We start from the raw sequence: 16,209 nt of genomic DNA on the forward strand, positions 1-16,209 counted from the left end.
TTCTAGTCGCATCGACGCCCGAGGTGCGGCCAGCGAGCGTATAAAAGGCCGAGCTGCCTGGCAGCCAGGCATCAGTTACTCGTGTCCGGAGTAAATGGAAAGATCAAGTGAAGAATCAACTTTCAGTGGTCTGAGCATCAAGCTGATATTTGACAAAAAGCTGTGGAAGAACATATGAAACAACACACACAAACAAAACACTAAAACTAAAGCCTTAATTGTGATAATTGAAAATTGTGATATCAAATCAAATCAAATCAAAGCAAAGCAAGTGCCAAACATTTAGCCACGACTCTGCGCCAATAAAGAGCAAAAGCGAAGCCACAAATCTGTGCAGTTTATTCCAAAACAAAGTCTTGAGGGAAATCAATCTACAGCAACATGCCTGAACTCATCGAGCAAAGCAAAGTTATGTAAGTATCTGCACCACTGCCCACTGCCCACTGCCCTCCCATCTCCTATCCGAAGAGAAAAGAGGCCACGCACACACACAGAAAACGCACATTATTATTTTGTTGTAATTGCATAAACGAAAGAATCTTTTGTTGAGTATGTGAAAAGCACTTGATTAATTTCCTGTTTCCTGCTCCCTTTGCAGCTCCGCCAACGGCTGCGGTCTGCCACAGCTGCACAAGCTGCGCCAGGACAACTGCGGTCTGTACAGCCACATCCGCGGCATTCCCATCTCGTACGGCGATGTCAACGCGCTCACAGCGGGTGTCCGCAGCTTCGTGGAGGACGCAGTCGCCCTGTGCCAGCCCGACCAAGTGCACATCTGCGATGGCAGCGAGCAGGAGAACAAAATGCTCATCAAGAGCCTGCTGGAGTCCGGCACCATTGTGGCCCTGCCCAAGTACGACAACTGCTGGCTGGCCAGGACCAATCCTGCCGATGTGGCGCGTGTCGAGTCCAAGACCTTCATCTGCACCGAGCAGCGCGAGGAGACGATTCCCACACCCGTGGACGGCGTCAAGGGAACTCTGGGCAACTGGATCTCCCCCGCGGACATGGAGACGGCCATTCAGCAGCGCTTCCCCGGCTGCATGAAGGGACGCACCATGTACGTGGTGCCCTTCAGCATGGGCCCCGTCGGCTCGCCACTCTCCAAGATCGGCATTGAGCTCACCGATTCCGCCTACGTGGTGGCGTCCATGCGCATCATGACCCGCATGGGAGCCGCAGTTCTGCGCCAGCTGGCCAAGAAGGAGGAGTTCGTCCGCGCCCTGCACTCCGTTGGAGCCCCGGCCAGTGGCCAGGTGGAACAGCCCTCCTGGCCCTGCGACCCAGAGCGCACCATCATCCTGCACAAGCCCGCGGAGAACCTGATTGTCTCCTACGGCTCGGGCTACGGCGGCAACTCGCTGCTGGGCAAGAAGTGCTTCGCCCTGCGAATCGGCAGCACCATTGCCAAGCGCGAGGGCTGGCTGGCCGAGCACATGCTCATCCTGGGCATCACCAATCCCCAGGGGGAGAAGAAGTACATCACTGCCGCCTTCCCATCCGCCTGCGGCAAGACCAACCTGGCCATGCTGAACCCCTCGCTGGCCGACTACAAGGTGGAGTGTGTGGGCGACGACATCGCCTGGATGAAGTTCGACTCGCAGGGCGTGCTGCGGGCCATCAACCCGGAGAACGGATTCTTTGGTGTTGCCCCAGGCACATCGATGGAGACGAATCCCATTGCCATGAACACCGTCTTCAAGGACACAATCTTCACCAATGTGGCCTCCACCTCCGACGGCGGCGTCTTCTGGGAGGGCATGGAGAGCAGCCTGGCTCCCAATGTGCAGATCACCGACTGGCTGGGCAAGCCATGGAGCAAGGACTCCGGAAAGCCAGCCGCCCACCCCAACTCCCGCTTCTGCACTCCCGCCGCCCAGTGCCCCATCATCGATGGCGCCTGGGAGGATCCGGCTGGCGTGCCCATTTCCGCCATGCTCTTCGGAGGTCGTCGCCCGGCTGGCGTTCCCCTCATCTACGAGGCCCGCGACTGGACGCACGGCGTCTTCATTGGCGCTGCCATGAGGAGCGAGTCCACAGCCGCAGCCGAGCACAAGGGCAAGGTGATCATGCACGATCCCTTCGCCATGCGCCCCTTCTTTGGGTACAACTTCGGGGACTACGTGGCCCACTGGCTGAGCATGGAGAAGAGGGGCAAGGTGCCCAAGATCTTCCACGTGAACTGGTTCCGCAAGAGTGCCGAGGGCAAGTTCATGTGGCCCGGATACGGGGAGAACTCTCGCGTGCTCGAGTGGATTCTGCGCCGCGTGAACGGCGAGTCGTGCTTCGTGGACTCGGCCATTGGACACATTCCCGCGGAGGGAGCCCTCAACCTGGCCGGCATGAAGGAGCAGATCGACGAGAGCGAACTCTTCTCGCTGCCCAGGGACTTTTGGTCGCAGGAGGTGCAGGATATCCGCACATACTTCGACTCCCAAGTTGGCTCCGATCTGCCAGCCAGCATTTACAGCGAGCTGGAGCAGCTTGCCACACGCGTTGCCGCCCTCTAAGGCAGCTCTAAGATGAGCCATCATGAGAATTTATTCACACGTACACCTTACCCGCGACCTTTCACACCAGATCACCACACATCCTGTATCCAATCCAATCCAAATTGTACATTGATATACTCTCCCCCCCCCGCGCACAATCGCTTCTCTATATTGTAAGCCGAAGACTTCCAGACTATTTATTTTATAAGCGAGTGTTAAGCATAGAGTCTAAGTTGATATTCTAAACAAACAAAACCAAAATAAAACAAAACACAAAAGTATATCCCAAAACAAAGAAGAAATATTTATCCTGCCAGAGAGCCGTAAACAAGCTAATCTTCAACCCTATTAGTGCATCTTTTACATAATTACTTAACTTTTTCTTGGCACTGCCTAAACCTGCAGTCGAAATGCTCGCAGCGTTAGGTACATTTCGCCTCAACTCTGTTGCATATGGCGCGGCTTTTGCTCCACGCTGTGTGTCTCCCAGGCAGAGAGTGGCAGGGAAAGCTTTCACTTTCAGTGAGCTTTCGCTTTCCGGCAGCCAGTGAGCTGCCTTGAGGAGCCAGCCTGCCGCAGTACGAGTTCTGTACACAGTTCAGCTCGAGCAGCGACCGCTGCAGCTTCGTCCGCGCGGACATTTTTGAGTGTGCGGCAACCGGAGGCGGAAACGGAAGTGCAGAGCGCACCGCAGCTCTTGGCTTGTGTGCGTGTGTGTGTGTGTGTGTGTGTGCTGCGTCCAAACTGTTGCTCACCGTTGTGTGGGTGTTTGTTTTCGGTGCCACCTTAACGGTGTGGTGTGTTGACGGTGACGGTGACAGAGTGTGGTGTGGTGTTGGACAATTAGTAAACTTCGCTCAGCAGACAAAATTATCCTGCAAATGTGCTGAAAATGGTAAACATTTAATGCTAATGCATCCCTCATAATGAGAGTAAGGGAGAGGGTATCTATACTTGTGTGTATACGCGTGTGTGTGTGTGTGTATGCGTGTGTCTGGGTGGGCACTTTGTAAGCTGCGATTTGACATGTTGATTTATGCGCTGCTCTCTCTTTGCTCGCTTTGTCCCAGCTCCCCCGTGCTCCTCGTGTGTGACTGGGATTACGCGAATCCTTATTGTCATTGTTGCTGCCACTGCCACTGCCGTGTGGCACTTGTTGCGCTCGCAGGACACTCGCTTAATTGCTAATCCTCCCGCCCAGACGCCTCTAATTACACGTAACTCCGGCTCGTCTGCACTTGTTGTGCTCCCTGTTTGACTGCTCCCGCTTCTGCTTTTACTGCCGCCAATGACTACAGCACACCCCAACCAGCATTTAAAGTGCAAATTGGCTGCCACACGCACACGCTGGCAGTGTGGAGGCTAAATACCAGCCAGGAGGTCACTTAATATGCCATCAACATGAGATTTGCACAAATGGCAAGCCCCGGCCTGGCTCCAAGAATTATGTGTTGCAATAAAATCGATGGATGGGCAGTGCCACAAGTGGTGGCTAATGACCAAGTTGCGACGTGACTTTGGCCAGGATTTGTAATTTTCTGTTTGCCATTCGGAGTGGACTCATTGAGGCCTGCCCCGCTAGTTAGGCTATGGTTTCTGGTCTTCTCCTCATACAGCAATAAACACATACACACACACACACACACACATGCGTGCATGTGTAGCGACTTTTGTATACTTTGATCTTAAGTGTTTTATGGACTTTTCTTGTTTGTTTTTCTCGCACTATGCGCTCCACTCGAGTTTATTTTTGCAGCAGAGAGAGAGAGAGCCACAGGAGGGGATAGGAAAGGGTGCCAAAAGGAGAAAGATAAATGGATGGATAAGGGGGGGGAAGCCAAGTTAATATTTGTGCGGCAAGTCGAGGGGTTGCCGGAGCTGTTAAGCACCCTTTAACGGGTGCCGGGCATGGCCATGTAATTAAGGCAAGTTTGCCAAAGGGTTGCCGATGAACTCATTTATGGGGCCGGTAACTGAGTGGGGGAGAGTGCATGGCCACCATAAGTAATGACGATAGACATTGCCCTGCGCTGTGGAAGGTGCAAAAGGAAACGGAAACCTCCACCGCCACTGCAGGTTGCGCCACACAAAAGGCCAGAAGGAAGCCATAAAACTGATTGAAGCAGGGCGTAGGGCGAGTGTCCCACGCATTCCGGGCCAAGCAGGCAACCTCTTTCGGTATGCAAATTGCTCTTAAGCCCCACAGTCAAATCAGGCACACAATAGGTCCTCCGTGTCCTCTGTCCGCTTACCTATGCATGCCTTAGAATCGAGACTCGATTTGAAGTTGGGCCTGCCTGCCACACGTTCCATTAAAAATTCATTCTGCTCTGAATGATTGACCCAATCGGAGGATGCGTAGGATAAGCCCGGATTGTATTGTATTTGCCTAATAATTCACAAATCTGCAACGATTATTATGTTTATGTAAGCTTACCTTTTTCCATCGAAAGACCCTTCCACGGCTAATACAATAATCTCCCAGGCCCCTCCCTCGCCCCTTTTGTGACGCACCGAACTATTCAAAACATTTGAATGCGTCCGGCAGAAATGCCACATACCCAAGAGGGTTTAGCTCGAAATTGTATTGATTTGTTGGCCCCAAAAAACTGTTGGGATGGGTTAGGATGGAAAATAAGATAGAGGAAAAGGTGAGCTCTGGACTCGCATATTTTTTGTTCGGTTTGCTGTTATCATTTCATTTTCCACCTCCCCCCCAAACCCCAAAGACCAACCAGGGGCCAACGTCCAACCATTCGTTTCATTGGTTGCGGTGGCAACAGGCCAGTCCAGCGTATTATGTGAACAAAGGGAGCAAAAAAGAGAACGCAACGGAAAGTGTAACGATAACAAGTGGGAAACCCCCTGAATCGATGGCTCGACTAATTGTTGCCTCGTGGGGGAAAGGCTCACACAGAGAGTCAGCCTGGCTGCCGAGCTTTAAATTAAGGAACACAAATTCAAGGGCAATCCCTGGGGGAGAACACAGCCAACAGGTACGACACCGAGTACGAGGGTATTGGCTGGCTTTGGCTTTCCTCTATTTGCTCAACAATATGGACACGTACTCACGCACATGCACACATGTGTGTGTGTGTGTGTGTGTGTGGGTGCTATTTGTACATCCGATAGATAATAATGGCCCGCAGGTTGAGAACACAACACCGACAACCGGTCGACCACCAGTTGAGAGTCACATTTCGAGCTAAGCGGATACCCAGTAAGAGAAGGCTAAGGGCAGCCCCACACTGCAATGGGATACACATGAAGTGCTGCCCCGTGTCGTCGGCGCTGTGAGCACTTGCAACAGTTGGCCCGCGGGGATCCGACCTCTCTGCTCAGCCATAAAAAGTGCTAAAGTGGAGGCGGACGACTCCGCTCGTTACACTGAATACAAAATCACTCAGCGGAGTTCCATTGCAGAACGGTTGAGCAGCGGGCACACACTTGTTGCTGATTCATTAGCATACAGCAAAAGGCGCTCTTGGGCGGAGAAACAAAACAAGTTCCAGTACATTAATGTAATAGATGTGCGTTAGGAGACTCTCTCGTTTCCACTGCATCTGCATATGAATCAAGCACAAGTGTAGGCAACATTTTGCCACTGACTCAGACTCAACTTTAATAGCTGCGGGCACTTCATGCTGGTAAATCCCATTAGAGAGAGAGAGAGAAGTTTCGTCTGGTGTCGCGTGGGTGTGCAAAGAACTTTCACGCAAACCGCAAGAGACACACACACATAGAGGGATGTGGGGGATTGGTGCCTGGAAACTTTTGCATAAGTTAATGGGGAATGTGTGTGCTGGCCGGGTGCGTAATTGGGGCAGCCACTTACGCCAACAGCATTTGCGTAGATCCAAGCGCACAGTTAACACTAAATGAAGCACTTGGCAGGCCACCAGGCTATGGCCGTCTATTTCCAGCTCCCCTTTGAGCTGCACTGCCCGAGGGGCGCTTGCGGTTTGACTTGTGGGCGGCTGACGGGACGGCTCTGGACGGACACGCTCTCCGTTGTCTGCTCTTTATGATTGCCGGTTTCCATGGGCAGCTTTTCATTACTTTGATTAAATAGAGATAAAACCATAAATTATGTTTACTCTGTGGCCATTTAGGCAAAGTATCCCAAGGGGGATGCCCAAACTGTGTGTGTGTGGTATGAGTAATGGCCCATGGCCCATGGCCCATGGTATTTACACATGAGTTGGCCAGTGGCATCTTTCGCACAGCCGTCAGTTTAGCCATTAGTATAACCATTACCATTCCCCATGCTCTGCTCTCTCTCTGTCTTATCATCTCGTGATGCTGATGTGTAGGAGCTATAAAATGGCACAGCAGCAGCGCAGCTGGGACGAGGGTGCCAGCGGAAGTGGAGGCTACAGGCAGCAGGCGGCTGCCGGCGGCCAGCACAAATCAACGGCAAGAACGGCCAGCAATCCATTGCCGGGCAGAGGAGCAACTCCCAAGGCAGCCAGGTAACCAAACTCGATTCCACTCTAGATGCGAGACAGATCCGCAGCTAATCCATTTTAGGCCCTACCATGCCGCACCGCCCTCGGTGTATGCAACGCCCTCGATGACGGGTCCGAGGAGTCCGAGTTATGGCTACGGCGGTGGCTACGAGGCGCCCCGGAGTCCCAAGATCACGACATCCTTTGCCGGCGATAGCTGCGACGATGGTAGCAGCTCCACGCCCAGCTCCTACTACCAGACTCCGCCCTCGGGCTCCATAGACGACTCCTACTCGCTGCTCAGCGGCAGGACGACAGCCCCAGCCCGCAGTCCCAATTCCCCGTGCAAGTTCGTCTTCGATGCCGTGAGTCCCAATGCCGGTGCGGAGCACTCGGCGTTCTCCAAGAAGTTTGAGTACTACGAACCCTTCTCGCCGGACGGCGGGCCCGAGTACTATGAGCCGCCCAGCTCGCCGCGTCGCCAGGGCTCCAAGAAGCTGCCGAGGAGCAAGCTGCCGCTCGAGCCGCTGCCTCTGGTGACCACAATGGGCGTGTACGATGGCAGCAAGCGACGGCACGACGAGTGGGAGCTGCCGATGATCAGCAAGCTGGATGTGGGCTCTCGCTCCGGCTCGGGAGCAGCAGCAGCAGGCGGCAGAAGAGGCGGCTACTACGGACTGAAGCGCGACTCCTGCGTGACAGACTGCACCCAGCTGTCCATGGAGTCGGGCGAGACGTGCACACAGCACACGAACAGCACCCTGGTGACCCACACCACGACTAGCTTCAGCTTTACGGATCCAGACTCCACTCAGCAGCAGCAGCAGCAGCAGCAGCAGCAACAACAGCAGCAGCAGAATCTACACAGGCAGCGGCGTCACGCCATCAACATCACCTCGAATCCCGGCTACCAGGTGCTCCACAGCTCACACTCCACGCTGGATCGCACGTGCTCCGACAGCGTCGTCTCCCTCCGCTATCGCAAGTCCACCAGCGACCTGACCCAGGATCCGGATCTCGAGATGAGCGGCTGCAAGCCCACCAAGCCGGCCAAGGCCAAGGCGAAGCGCGAGATGGCCGAGCACAAGCCCCGCCGCAGGGGCAGCTCCAAGGGGGGACTGGCGCTGCTGGCCAGTCGCCGCAACTCGCGGGAGTCGATGAAGAGCGCCTGCTCCAATGCCTCCATAGTGTCCAACGATGACGTTGGCCCACTGGCCTTCCAAAGCTCCAATCGCGGACGTCAGCGGAGAACGTCGAACTTTCTCGAGCTGCCAGGTGAGTGGAATGTCCTTTTGTCTGGGGTCCTCCAATCTGAGATCTTGTGGCTTCCCACACAGTTCCCGACCACATTCGGCCGCGAGTCTGTTCTCTGCCGGAGCGACCGTACAATCCGAGGGCCAGCGATGATCTCTACCGGCTGCGACACTTCTCCATCAGCAAGGGCAACGTTGTGAACTGCGGCGACTCCATAATCTCGAGGCGCTCCCGCAGCAACACGAGCGTCAACTCGACCAACAGCAGGGCCAGCGAGCGGTCACCGTTCGAGGGCAGCTGCTGTGGTGGCGGCTATGCCAACGTGGACTCTCTGCCGGTGTCCTCGGACGAGTCGGACAACATGGAGCCACCGCCTGCGGCCCGCTACCGCGTCGTGATGCTGGGCGATGCGGGAGTGGGCAAGACGGCGCTGGTCAATCAGTTCATGACCTCGGAGTACATGCACACCTACGATGCGAGTCTAGGTAAGTGTTGAGTGCCAGAGCGGAGAGAGACCTCGGGCTCAGTGGGAACGCAGTGAGTAGAGAATCGAACCCGTAGCTGGAACCTAAGTGTGTGTCTGACCCCTAGCTTCCCAGCTTCCACTTGCGTCCTTAGAGTTTAATTCTGATCTGAGTTTTAGACGATGAGTTCGGCGAGAAGACGGTCAGTGTGCTGCTGGACGACGAGGAGTCGGACATGGTCTTCATCGACCATCCCAGCGTTGAGATGAGCGTGGAGAACTCCCTGTCCACGTACGAGCCGCACGGCTGTGTCATCGTGTTCTCCGTGGTCGACCGGGGCACGTTCCGTGTGGCCGAGGAAATCATCAATTATCTGTGGCAGGAGAAGTACACCAAGGACAAGGCCGTCATTCTGGTGGGCAACAAGGCGGATCTCGCCCGTGCCCGGCTTATCACATCACAAGGTAACGAACGCAATTCTGCTGCCTCTTAATTATGATGGCCTGATTTCATTGCTGTCTCCGCCGTTTGTTTTCCCATTCTATCCATTCTGTCCATTATGTCGTTTCCCCAGAGGGCAAAGCCCTGGCCGCCTCACGCGATGCCAAATTTATCGAAACGTCAAGCGGCATACAGCACAATGTCGATGAGCTGCTCGTCGGCATATTGAAGCAGGTGAGTGGGCCACGAACGGGGCTGCAGACTGTGCCGTGAAATACACGCAACCCGCAAGCTCCGTGCTTGCATGGGGTAAAAGTGTGCAGGAAGCAAAGTTAAATGGATTTGCCGAGCCCCAGCACAATCCATCGAACAGCAGCGACAGCCGCAGTGTGGCCCAGACGGCGCGGTAAATCCATTCCCTGCACAATTGGGTGGGGTTTCTGGATGGGTGGTGGTGTATCCTTCCGAATCGGTTCACTAATTAATGAATGCGAGTGACTGAAACGGAAAACCAGGCCGGCTAACGTTAACCAGATTAAAAGCAGGTTTTCTCTTCCACTTTTCTGTCCCGCCCCCCCCCCCTCAACCAGATGCGCCTGAAGGAGGTGCGCGAGAAGAAGGCCACCCAGACAAAGATGAAGCACTCTCGCACTCACATATCACTGCATCTGGCCAAGGAGATACTACAGAAGATCTGCCTCAGCGACATCTCCAAGTCGAAGAGCTGCGAGAACCTGCATGTGCTCTAGGCAGAAAGACGAATGCCAAACACGGAGTCCATTTTCGATGTCTTCTTTTTCGGGGAATTCCCGTGAATAATCCCACTGTGCAGTGGAGAATTTTATCAAAAGCAGCAGGCGGAATATTTTGAGTGCCATTCAGATTAGCCGTAGGGAGCCGAGGCACACGCTTTTGTTATGTTTTTTTTTTGTTATTGTTGTCTTTTTCTACGTCGCAGCCCCGAAGAAAATTGAAAGTTCAATGTTAGGTCGCCGCTCCTCAGACTCCCCATAGCCTCTCCAGTGGCCATTTAGGCAAGTCATTGGCCGTGGTCAGGCCTCCGCGGGCAGCGATAATTCGTTTGTTTATAGCGGATGCTTCGATTGGCTTATCGGGCCCAGACGCACCTACTTTCGGGTGCTGTGGGCCTCGCTGATAAGCGGCGACCCAGCGACGCGTGTGCAGGCATCACCCTATACAGACAGAGCTAAGTTGGAGTAGTCCCTAAGAATATGTGTAAATTATATGTGTACTTGTATGTGTTCCACTGGAGAATAATTTCAAGTCCAATAATGTGCTGTCAATTGAAACTAGGGGCAAGGCTGAAGCAAGGAGAAGGTGCAGCCGCCCCATGCATAAGCGCGAACTTTATAGACGTTGATCAACTTACACGGATGCTGATGCAGAGATATATGCATATGAGTATCCATAGTTTGTGAGCTATATTTATTGTCTAGACTAAGGGATGTTTACTCCTCGATCTGCGCTGCAAGAACTCTTCCAATTGACGAATATCTCATATCGGATTGACTGTTAAATGTTGACTGTTGTTACTAATATTAAATAGGCAAAACATACAATTTAATCAAAGCATCTGGCATATATTTATGTGAATGTAATTGGTAATTGGAGTACACTTCTAACTCTTCTGAACTCATACGCTTATATTTGAAAAATACCTTTACAAAACGCGAGCAAGGACAAGCAAAGCAAATCAAACTAAATACCCTAACTAAACTCTAAACTATAAACTATTTTCATATGCAAACTTACACATTAGGGGAAAGGCAGAAGTTGCACAAATTGCGTCGGAGTCGGAGTCGGAGCACAAGAGCACTCGACAAACCCAAATACCACTCATATTTGTGTTCAGCCCCGCTTTTCCATTTTCCATATTCCATTTTCCCCACTCCTTCGACCATCTCTGTCGAGTGCACTTTATCATTTTTAACATTTACGCAAACCAAAATATCTGCAAAATATAGCAAAAAAAAAAAAAAAGGAACGGCAACAAACTTGTCTCGTAAAAGTTGGAATTTGCACAGAGAATTTTCCTGATTCCAACCCCGCACCCGCACCCGCCCAGCCACAACATCAAGGGGCAATCTGTATCGCGCATACGCCGCGAGTGCCAAGGTCGAGGCTTTAATTTGATTTGTTAATCCAATGTGGGAGGAAAGTATTCGAATCAAAGCTAGCTAAATGCCCACCGAATTTATTGTGTACAACTAATTGAAACAAAACCAAAAGCAAATAAGAAAATAAGAACATAAATTGTTTCCTAATGGAATTTTACTGCAGAGTTATGCAACTGCAAAACGGCTTAAAGCATAACTGTACAATGTAGCCAAAAAGTAGCGAATTAGTACGAGTAGATCGATGTATATTTATATTTTTCCAAACCTAAAGTGTACCTATGAACATACCTAAGGGTAATCTTTATGCTTGTCACTGAGATGAGGCGGCAGAAGGAAAGCAAATTAATTAGAGTACAAGCGGATAAAATCTGATATCTTGTTTGGTGTGTGTTAACTCTTCCTTCCCTCTTCCCTCTCAAGTCTCCCATCCAGATAAATAAAGGACAAAACTATGCTCTGTAACTGGCTACAAGATTTCGTATATCTTTTTCGTTTGCTTTGGGTGTTCTTTCGGTTTTGCAGGACCCAGGCTGCTGCTGCTGCTGCTGCTGCTCAGCTGTTGCGCACTTGCGGTTCATTAGGGGCATGGAACATGAGAAATGTGTTAAGTGCTTGTTGTCAATCACGCCCGAAACTTTGCTGGATTTCACGCTCCAATGCAGGCGATGGCACCGTGACACGAGGCACAGACAGCTCTGGAAGGCATAAAGGAGACGAATTTATCATCCTTACTGAGGCTCTGGCACCCGCGACCGGAAATCAATCAGGCGCTGAAATTCCGTAATTAACTTACGGCGGGAGTCGAGAGATGAGACTGAAAAGTTGACAATCCGGCTCTGATTGATGGGCAGAAGGAGGAAGCGTGGCAGAAGTAAGCCTCAGCTTCGGCATCGGCATCGGCATGGCAACGCGCCCTCATCGGATTTGGCTCTCCGTCCCGGATAACGCGTCGAGCCATCATAGGACTCAGAGACAGAGACGCAGAATGAGACTCTGAGAAAGTTTATCGCCCTGACCCCGCCACCTGCTGAGGCTCATAATTTTAATGAGCTTATTTTATTTTGTTTAAGGCACCAGGGCTCCAGCTCCCCTTAGCTTCTGATTGCCAAGATTGTTCCTTTTTGTTGGCCCTGTCCCCGTGCCTGTGCCTGTGCCTGTGCCTCCGTTGAGTTCTTTCCAGACATTCAGGCTTTTGCGTTTTTTGATTGCCAGGATGCCTTGTGGGGGATGCGCTGGAGGAAGGAACTGTAGGCATCAGAGGCAAAATCAAACTAATTTAAGTTCAATAAACAAACGTAAATGAATAAGCCAGCCCAGAGCTGGCCCTTTAATCAGAGTTGGGTCTCCACACAATCTCAAATATTTATGAGAACATAAGCAGAATCGTTGGCATTGGCATTGGCATTGGGGTTGGTTTATTGAGGTTGAGACTGGGAGCCAAGAGAGATTGAGGGAGCCTCGTTGCATTTCGTAATCGTATTCGAGTCGAAGGAGAAGCGACACAAATCGACGTAAGTCTTCAGAGGATTACAACGTGGATGGACCCTAGAGATTAATCCGATGGCAGGTAGGTAGGTGCTTACGATAATTATAATGTGGAGCTCTTCGGAGAGAGCACTTGGGATGTTATGCACATTACCCTCGCCCAAGTCGTTCTCTTTAATTGCACTGCATCAAGGACGGAATGGAAACGAAACATTGATTATATGGCATATGGGATAACGGCTGTCGTCCTTCGGCCATTCCGAGCGGATTACTTGCAGGTCGTTCAGACGGAAGACGCGCTGAAGAGCTATCCCAGAAAAGCGCATAAAAAGGGATGGAAAAGCACACACACCCCCACACACACTCACACCAACATTTTTATAGCGCAAAAGCAATTTTCTTGCGCTACCTGCAGGTGTGTTAGCCATTCTAAACCAAACCCGCAAAACAGAAAAAAAATAATATAAACATAAATATATTAAAAATGAAACGCAAACAATCCTCTCGCACACACACAGCGCTGCCGCGCTGGCAGCCAACACTCTCGGGGGGGATTCATAACCAAGTAAAGCGAATTCTTAAGGCATATTTCGGAGTCACCGCCAAACCGGGCAAAATGAAACTTAAAGCTATGTGGAAAATGAAATTTAAATAACGATTTATTGCCTTTGAAGTGTGATTATTTGCCCAGAGTGGCAGGGGGAGGGACGGGTGGGCGGATGGCAAACGACCTGGACACAAAGACTGCAAAGAGGAGGGACTGCTTGTGATACCCGGGATAGGTCCCAAATGAGATTGGCAGCAGGCAATGTGTGCATAGTGGTGGGCCATCCAGCGTAATGGTCGTGCCAGGCCAGGCCAGGCACTTCAAGAGGAGAGGGAGCAGACGGTGAGCACTCGTCTACCTCTACAGGTGTGCCCTGTCTGTTTGTGTGTGTGTGTGTGTGTGTGTGTGTGTGTGTGTGTGTGTGTGTGTAGGCTATCAGCATCAAATGGACACCAGACGAGGAAGGATGAAAGGAAGGCAGACGGGCGGAGTCAGGGCAGGCAATCAGACCCCGCTGTCAATTCATCGCATTGCCGCGAAATTGCTTTTTGCGATAGCAGCAACAAGTGAGTGCCTGCCCACCTGCCTTTACCCGCTCTTTCTCTCTCCCTCTCTCTCTCTCTCTCACTCACTGTGCGCGCAAGGCACATAACTGAGAAGGTAAGGCACCGTTACTGTTTGCAGCATATCCACTCATAGGTGGGATGGGTGAGCACTCTCGCAAGTTTGGCATGAGAATAAAGAGAGGATAAATTACATCACGCTGCCTTACCACACCTTACATTTGTCGAGACTCTGCGTGAGCTGCCATATGGATATGGTTGTGTGTTTGTTTGTGTGCACAATTTACAAAGGAAATGAGAAAAGGTTGTCCGCTTGCTGCTTCCACTTTATGTTTGTTTGCTTGCCTTTGGATGCTCGCGGGGGCGTGGTGATGTTGGGCCGGGTGGGCGAGTTGGCGGCTTGCGAATTTGCGTGGAGAAGGAAACAGGAAGTTGTCAGGACAGTGTTTATTCTTAAGCAGCGGCTGGGAGGGGGAAGAACAGGGGGAAACGAAACGAAACGAAGAGAAAGCCCGTAAAGAGGAATACGGCACGGAGCATAGGCAGCAGGGAAGGGAGGTGAAGGGAAGGGCACGCAAATTACAGCGGAATTTCGATTGTAACCTAGAAACATCCGCCGACACTCCTGCTCCGCCCGCCCGGAATGGCCATCCAAAGTGAACGAACCCCAGACGCGAGTGCGAGGAAAAAAGTAAAGGTACGACGAGCATTAAATTCGAAATGTGAAGGCACCTCGACGAAATAATCTCTTAAATGCGAGCATAGTACACATCTCGTGGGGACGGGTGCGGTGTTGCTTCGGCTAAATGCCAAAACTGGCAATTTGCTAAAGTTTTGCCCGCCTCCCTCCCACACAAAAGTAAACAGACAACGGAGCAGAGGATTATAAAAGTCAAAGCTTTTCTGAAACTGGGATGGGTTAGGGGCAGGAGGTAGCAATGCTCGTTGGCAGGTTTATCCTCGCTCACTTTCCGCATCGTCGCAGGAGCCAGCGCACTTGTTGAGCATTTCCAAGAAAATGTGTCAAAGAAATTGAAATTCTGTCCAAATGTCTGACTGTCTGTCGTCTGTCGTCTGTCTGGGGTGGGGGCGGGTAGAGTCAAGAGACAGGTGCACTAGATGCTATGCGGCCCAGGAGGGATAACTTTGTCCTGAGCTGCCAGTGTCAGTGTCAGCTAAAGTCAGAGTCGAAGCCGAAGCCGAAGTCGAAGTCAGTGGTAGAGCATTAAGTGACCTTGATGCCAGAAGGCGGATACATGAAGATGGATAAAGTGCCAAAACTTTGTTAACACATGATGCAGTCAGCACACGATTTGCGGTATCGCTTCAGGCGAGCACTTCAGAAGCCGGTCAAGGGTTGAGCTTGACCTTACCCCTGCCCACGATGAAATGAGCTGTTAGCCGCTGGGATAGATAACAGCATCCCCATCTCAGCTGGCCAGCTCTTCTTTCCTTAGCCTTGGCATACAGCTGCTCTTGTCTGGCCCCATAAAAAGATTGCAACTCTGTTGCAACCGTCAGGGACTCGCATTCCGCAAGGTCTCCCCATGTCCTGCGGCCAGTTCAACCACGCCTTCCATGCGCTCTTTTTGCTCGACCATCGATGCCCGAATTTGTGTTTACTTTTCAACATTTACCATATTGTGTGGAAGCGGTGTGCGGTGTGGGTGTGCGGCGTTAAAAAGTTAAAAATGTTTTTCATGGGCGTGACATTTTGAATAATGCAAATGGGAATTTTACGTGAATCTCGATGGACCCAAAATCCATTCGTGTTGACAACACGAGCCCCACAACATGAGGGGCACTGCATGTGGGTGGCGGCGGGTGTTTGCATTCAATTTTCCAGCAGAGTGCGTTGACGGCTTCGTCCACTGCTTAATAGCGGATTCTCGAGAGGATTGGGCCATTGGTTTTGCATAATGAGTGACAAGCAAGGGCCAGCGAGTAATTTCCCCAAAGCAATAGCCTGAATGTGCATGCACTGGTCGCATCGATTTGAAATTTAAATTACTTATTCGGAAAACCCACAACACTTTGTGTGCCTGTCGTCTCGTTATCGTAATGACAGCGTTGAGAGTTGAGACAACATCGCATTTAATTATTTGGACAAAAGGTTACATACTCGTAATTACAACCAAAGTAGTATCAATTTGCATATACATATAGTAAACCTGAAATCACATACATGGTTTTCAATATTAATTACACTATCCAATTTCCCGTGTGTGTACAAGTTCCAAATAATGTTAGATGGAACTCCAAGTAGCTTTAATAGGTTCATAGCACCCTGCTACGTTTGCCAAGAGCCAATTCTGCATGCTTTTTACTTAGACTCTGCTGCTCGATGTCGTTGTCAGATGTGAATTTACAACTGGCT

The 16,209-nt window shown here is 51.3% G+C and overlaps 2 protein-coding genes across 3 annotated transcripts; both read left to right on the forward strand.

The window, feature by feature from the left end:
- Positions 1-65: 65 nt before the first annotated feature.
- Positions 66-2,775, forward strand: LOC117581794 (phosphoenolpyruvate carboxykinase [GTP]). Its single transcript, XM_034269231.1, has 2 exons — positions 66-413; positions 599-2,775. The coding sequence occupies exons 1-2, from the start codon at positions 382-384 to the stop codon at positions 2,508-2,510; spliced, it is 1,944 nt and encodes a 647-aa protein (XP_034125122.1). The 5' UTR covers positions 66-381; the 3' UTR covers positions 2,511-2,775.
- Positions 2,776-5,714: 2,939 nt separating this feature from the next.
- LOC117591898 lies at positions 5,715-11,361 on the forward strand. 2 transcript variants are annotated; one of them, XM_034285284.1, is made up of 7 exons: positions 5,715-5,776; positions 6,806-6,964; positions 7,023-8,215; positions 8,278-8,679; positions 8,838-9,122; positions 9,233-9,333; positions 9,690-11,361. In XM_034285284.1, exons 1-7 carry the CDS (start codon positions 5,757-5,759, stop codon positions 9,846-9,848), a joined length of 2,319 nt encoding a protein of 772 aa, XP_034141175.1. In that variant the 5' UTR covers positions 5,715-5,756; the 3' UTR covers positions 9,849-11,361. The 2 variants fall into 2 exon arrangements, with proteins under 2 accessions (XP_034141175.1, XP_034141174.1); XM_034285283.1 differs by lacking the exon at positions 5,715-5,776 and having other exon boundaries at positions 6,801-6,964; positions 8,832-9,122.
- The last annotated feature ends 4,848 nt before the right edge of the window (positions 11,362-16,209 follow it).

The sequence above is a fragment of the Drosophila guanche genome, unplaced genomic scaffold, assembly GCF_900245975.1.
Source record: "Drosophila guanche unplaced genomic scaffold, DGUA_6, whole genome shotgun sequence".
Taxonomy (NCBI): domain Eukaryota; kingdom Metazoa; phylum Arthropoda; class Insecta; order Diptera; family Drosophilidae; genus Drosophila; species Drosophila guanche.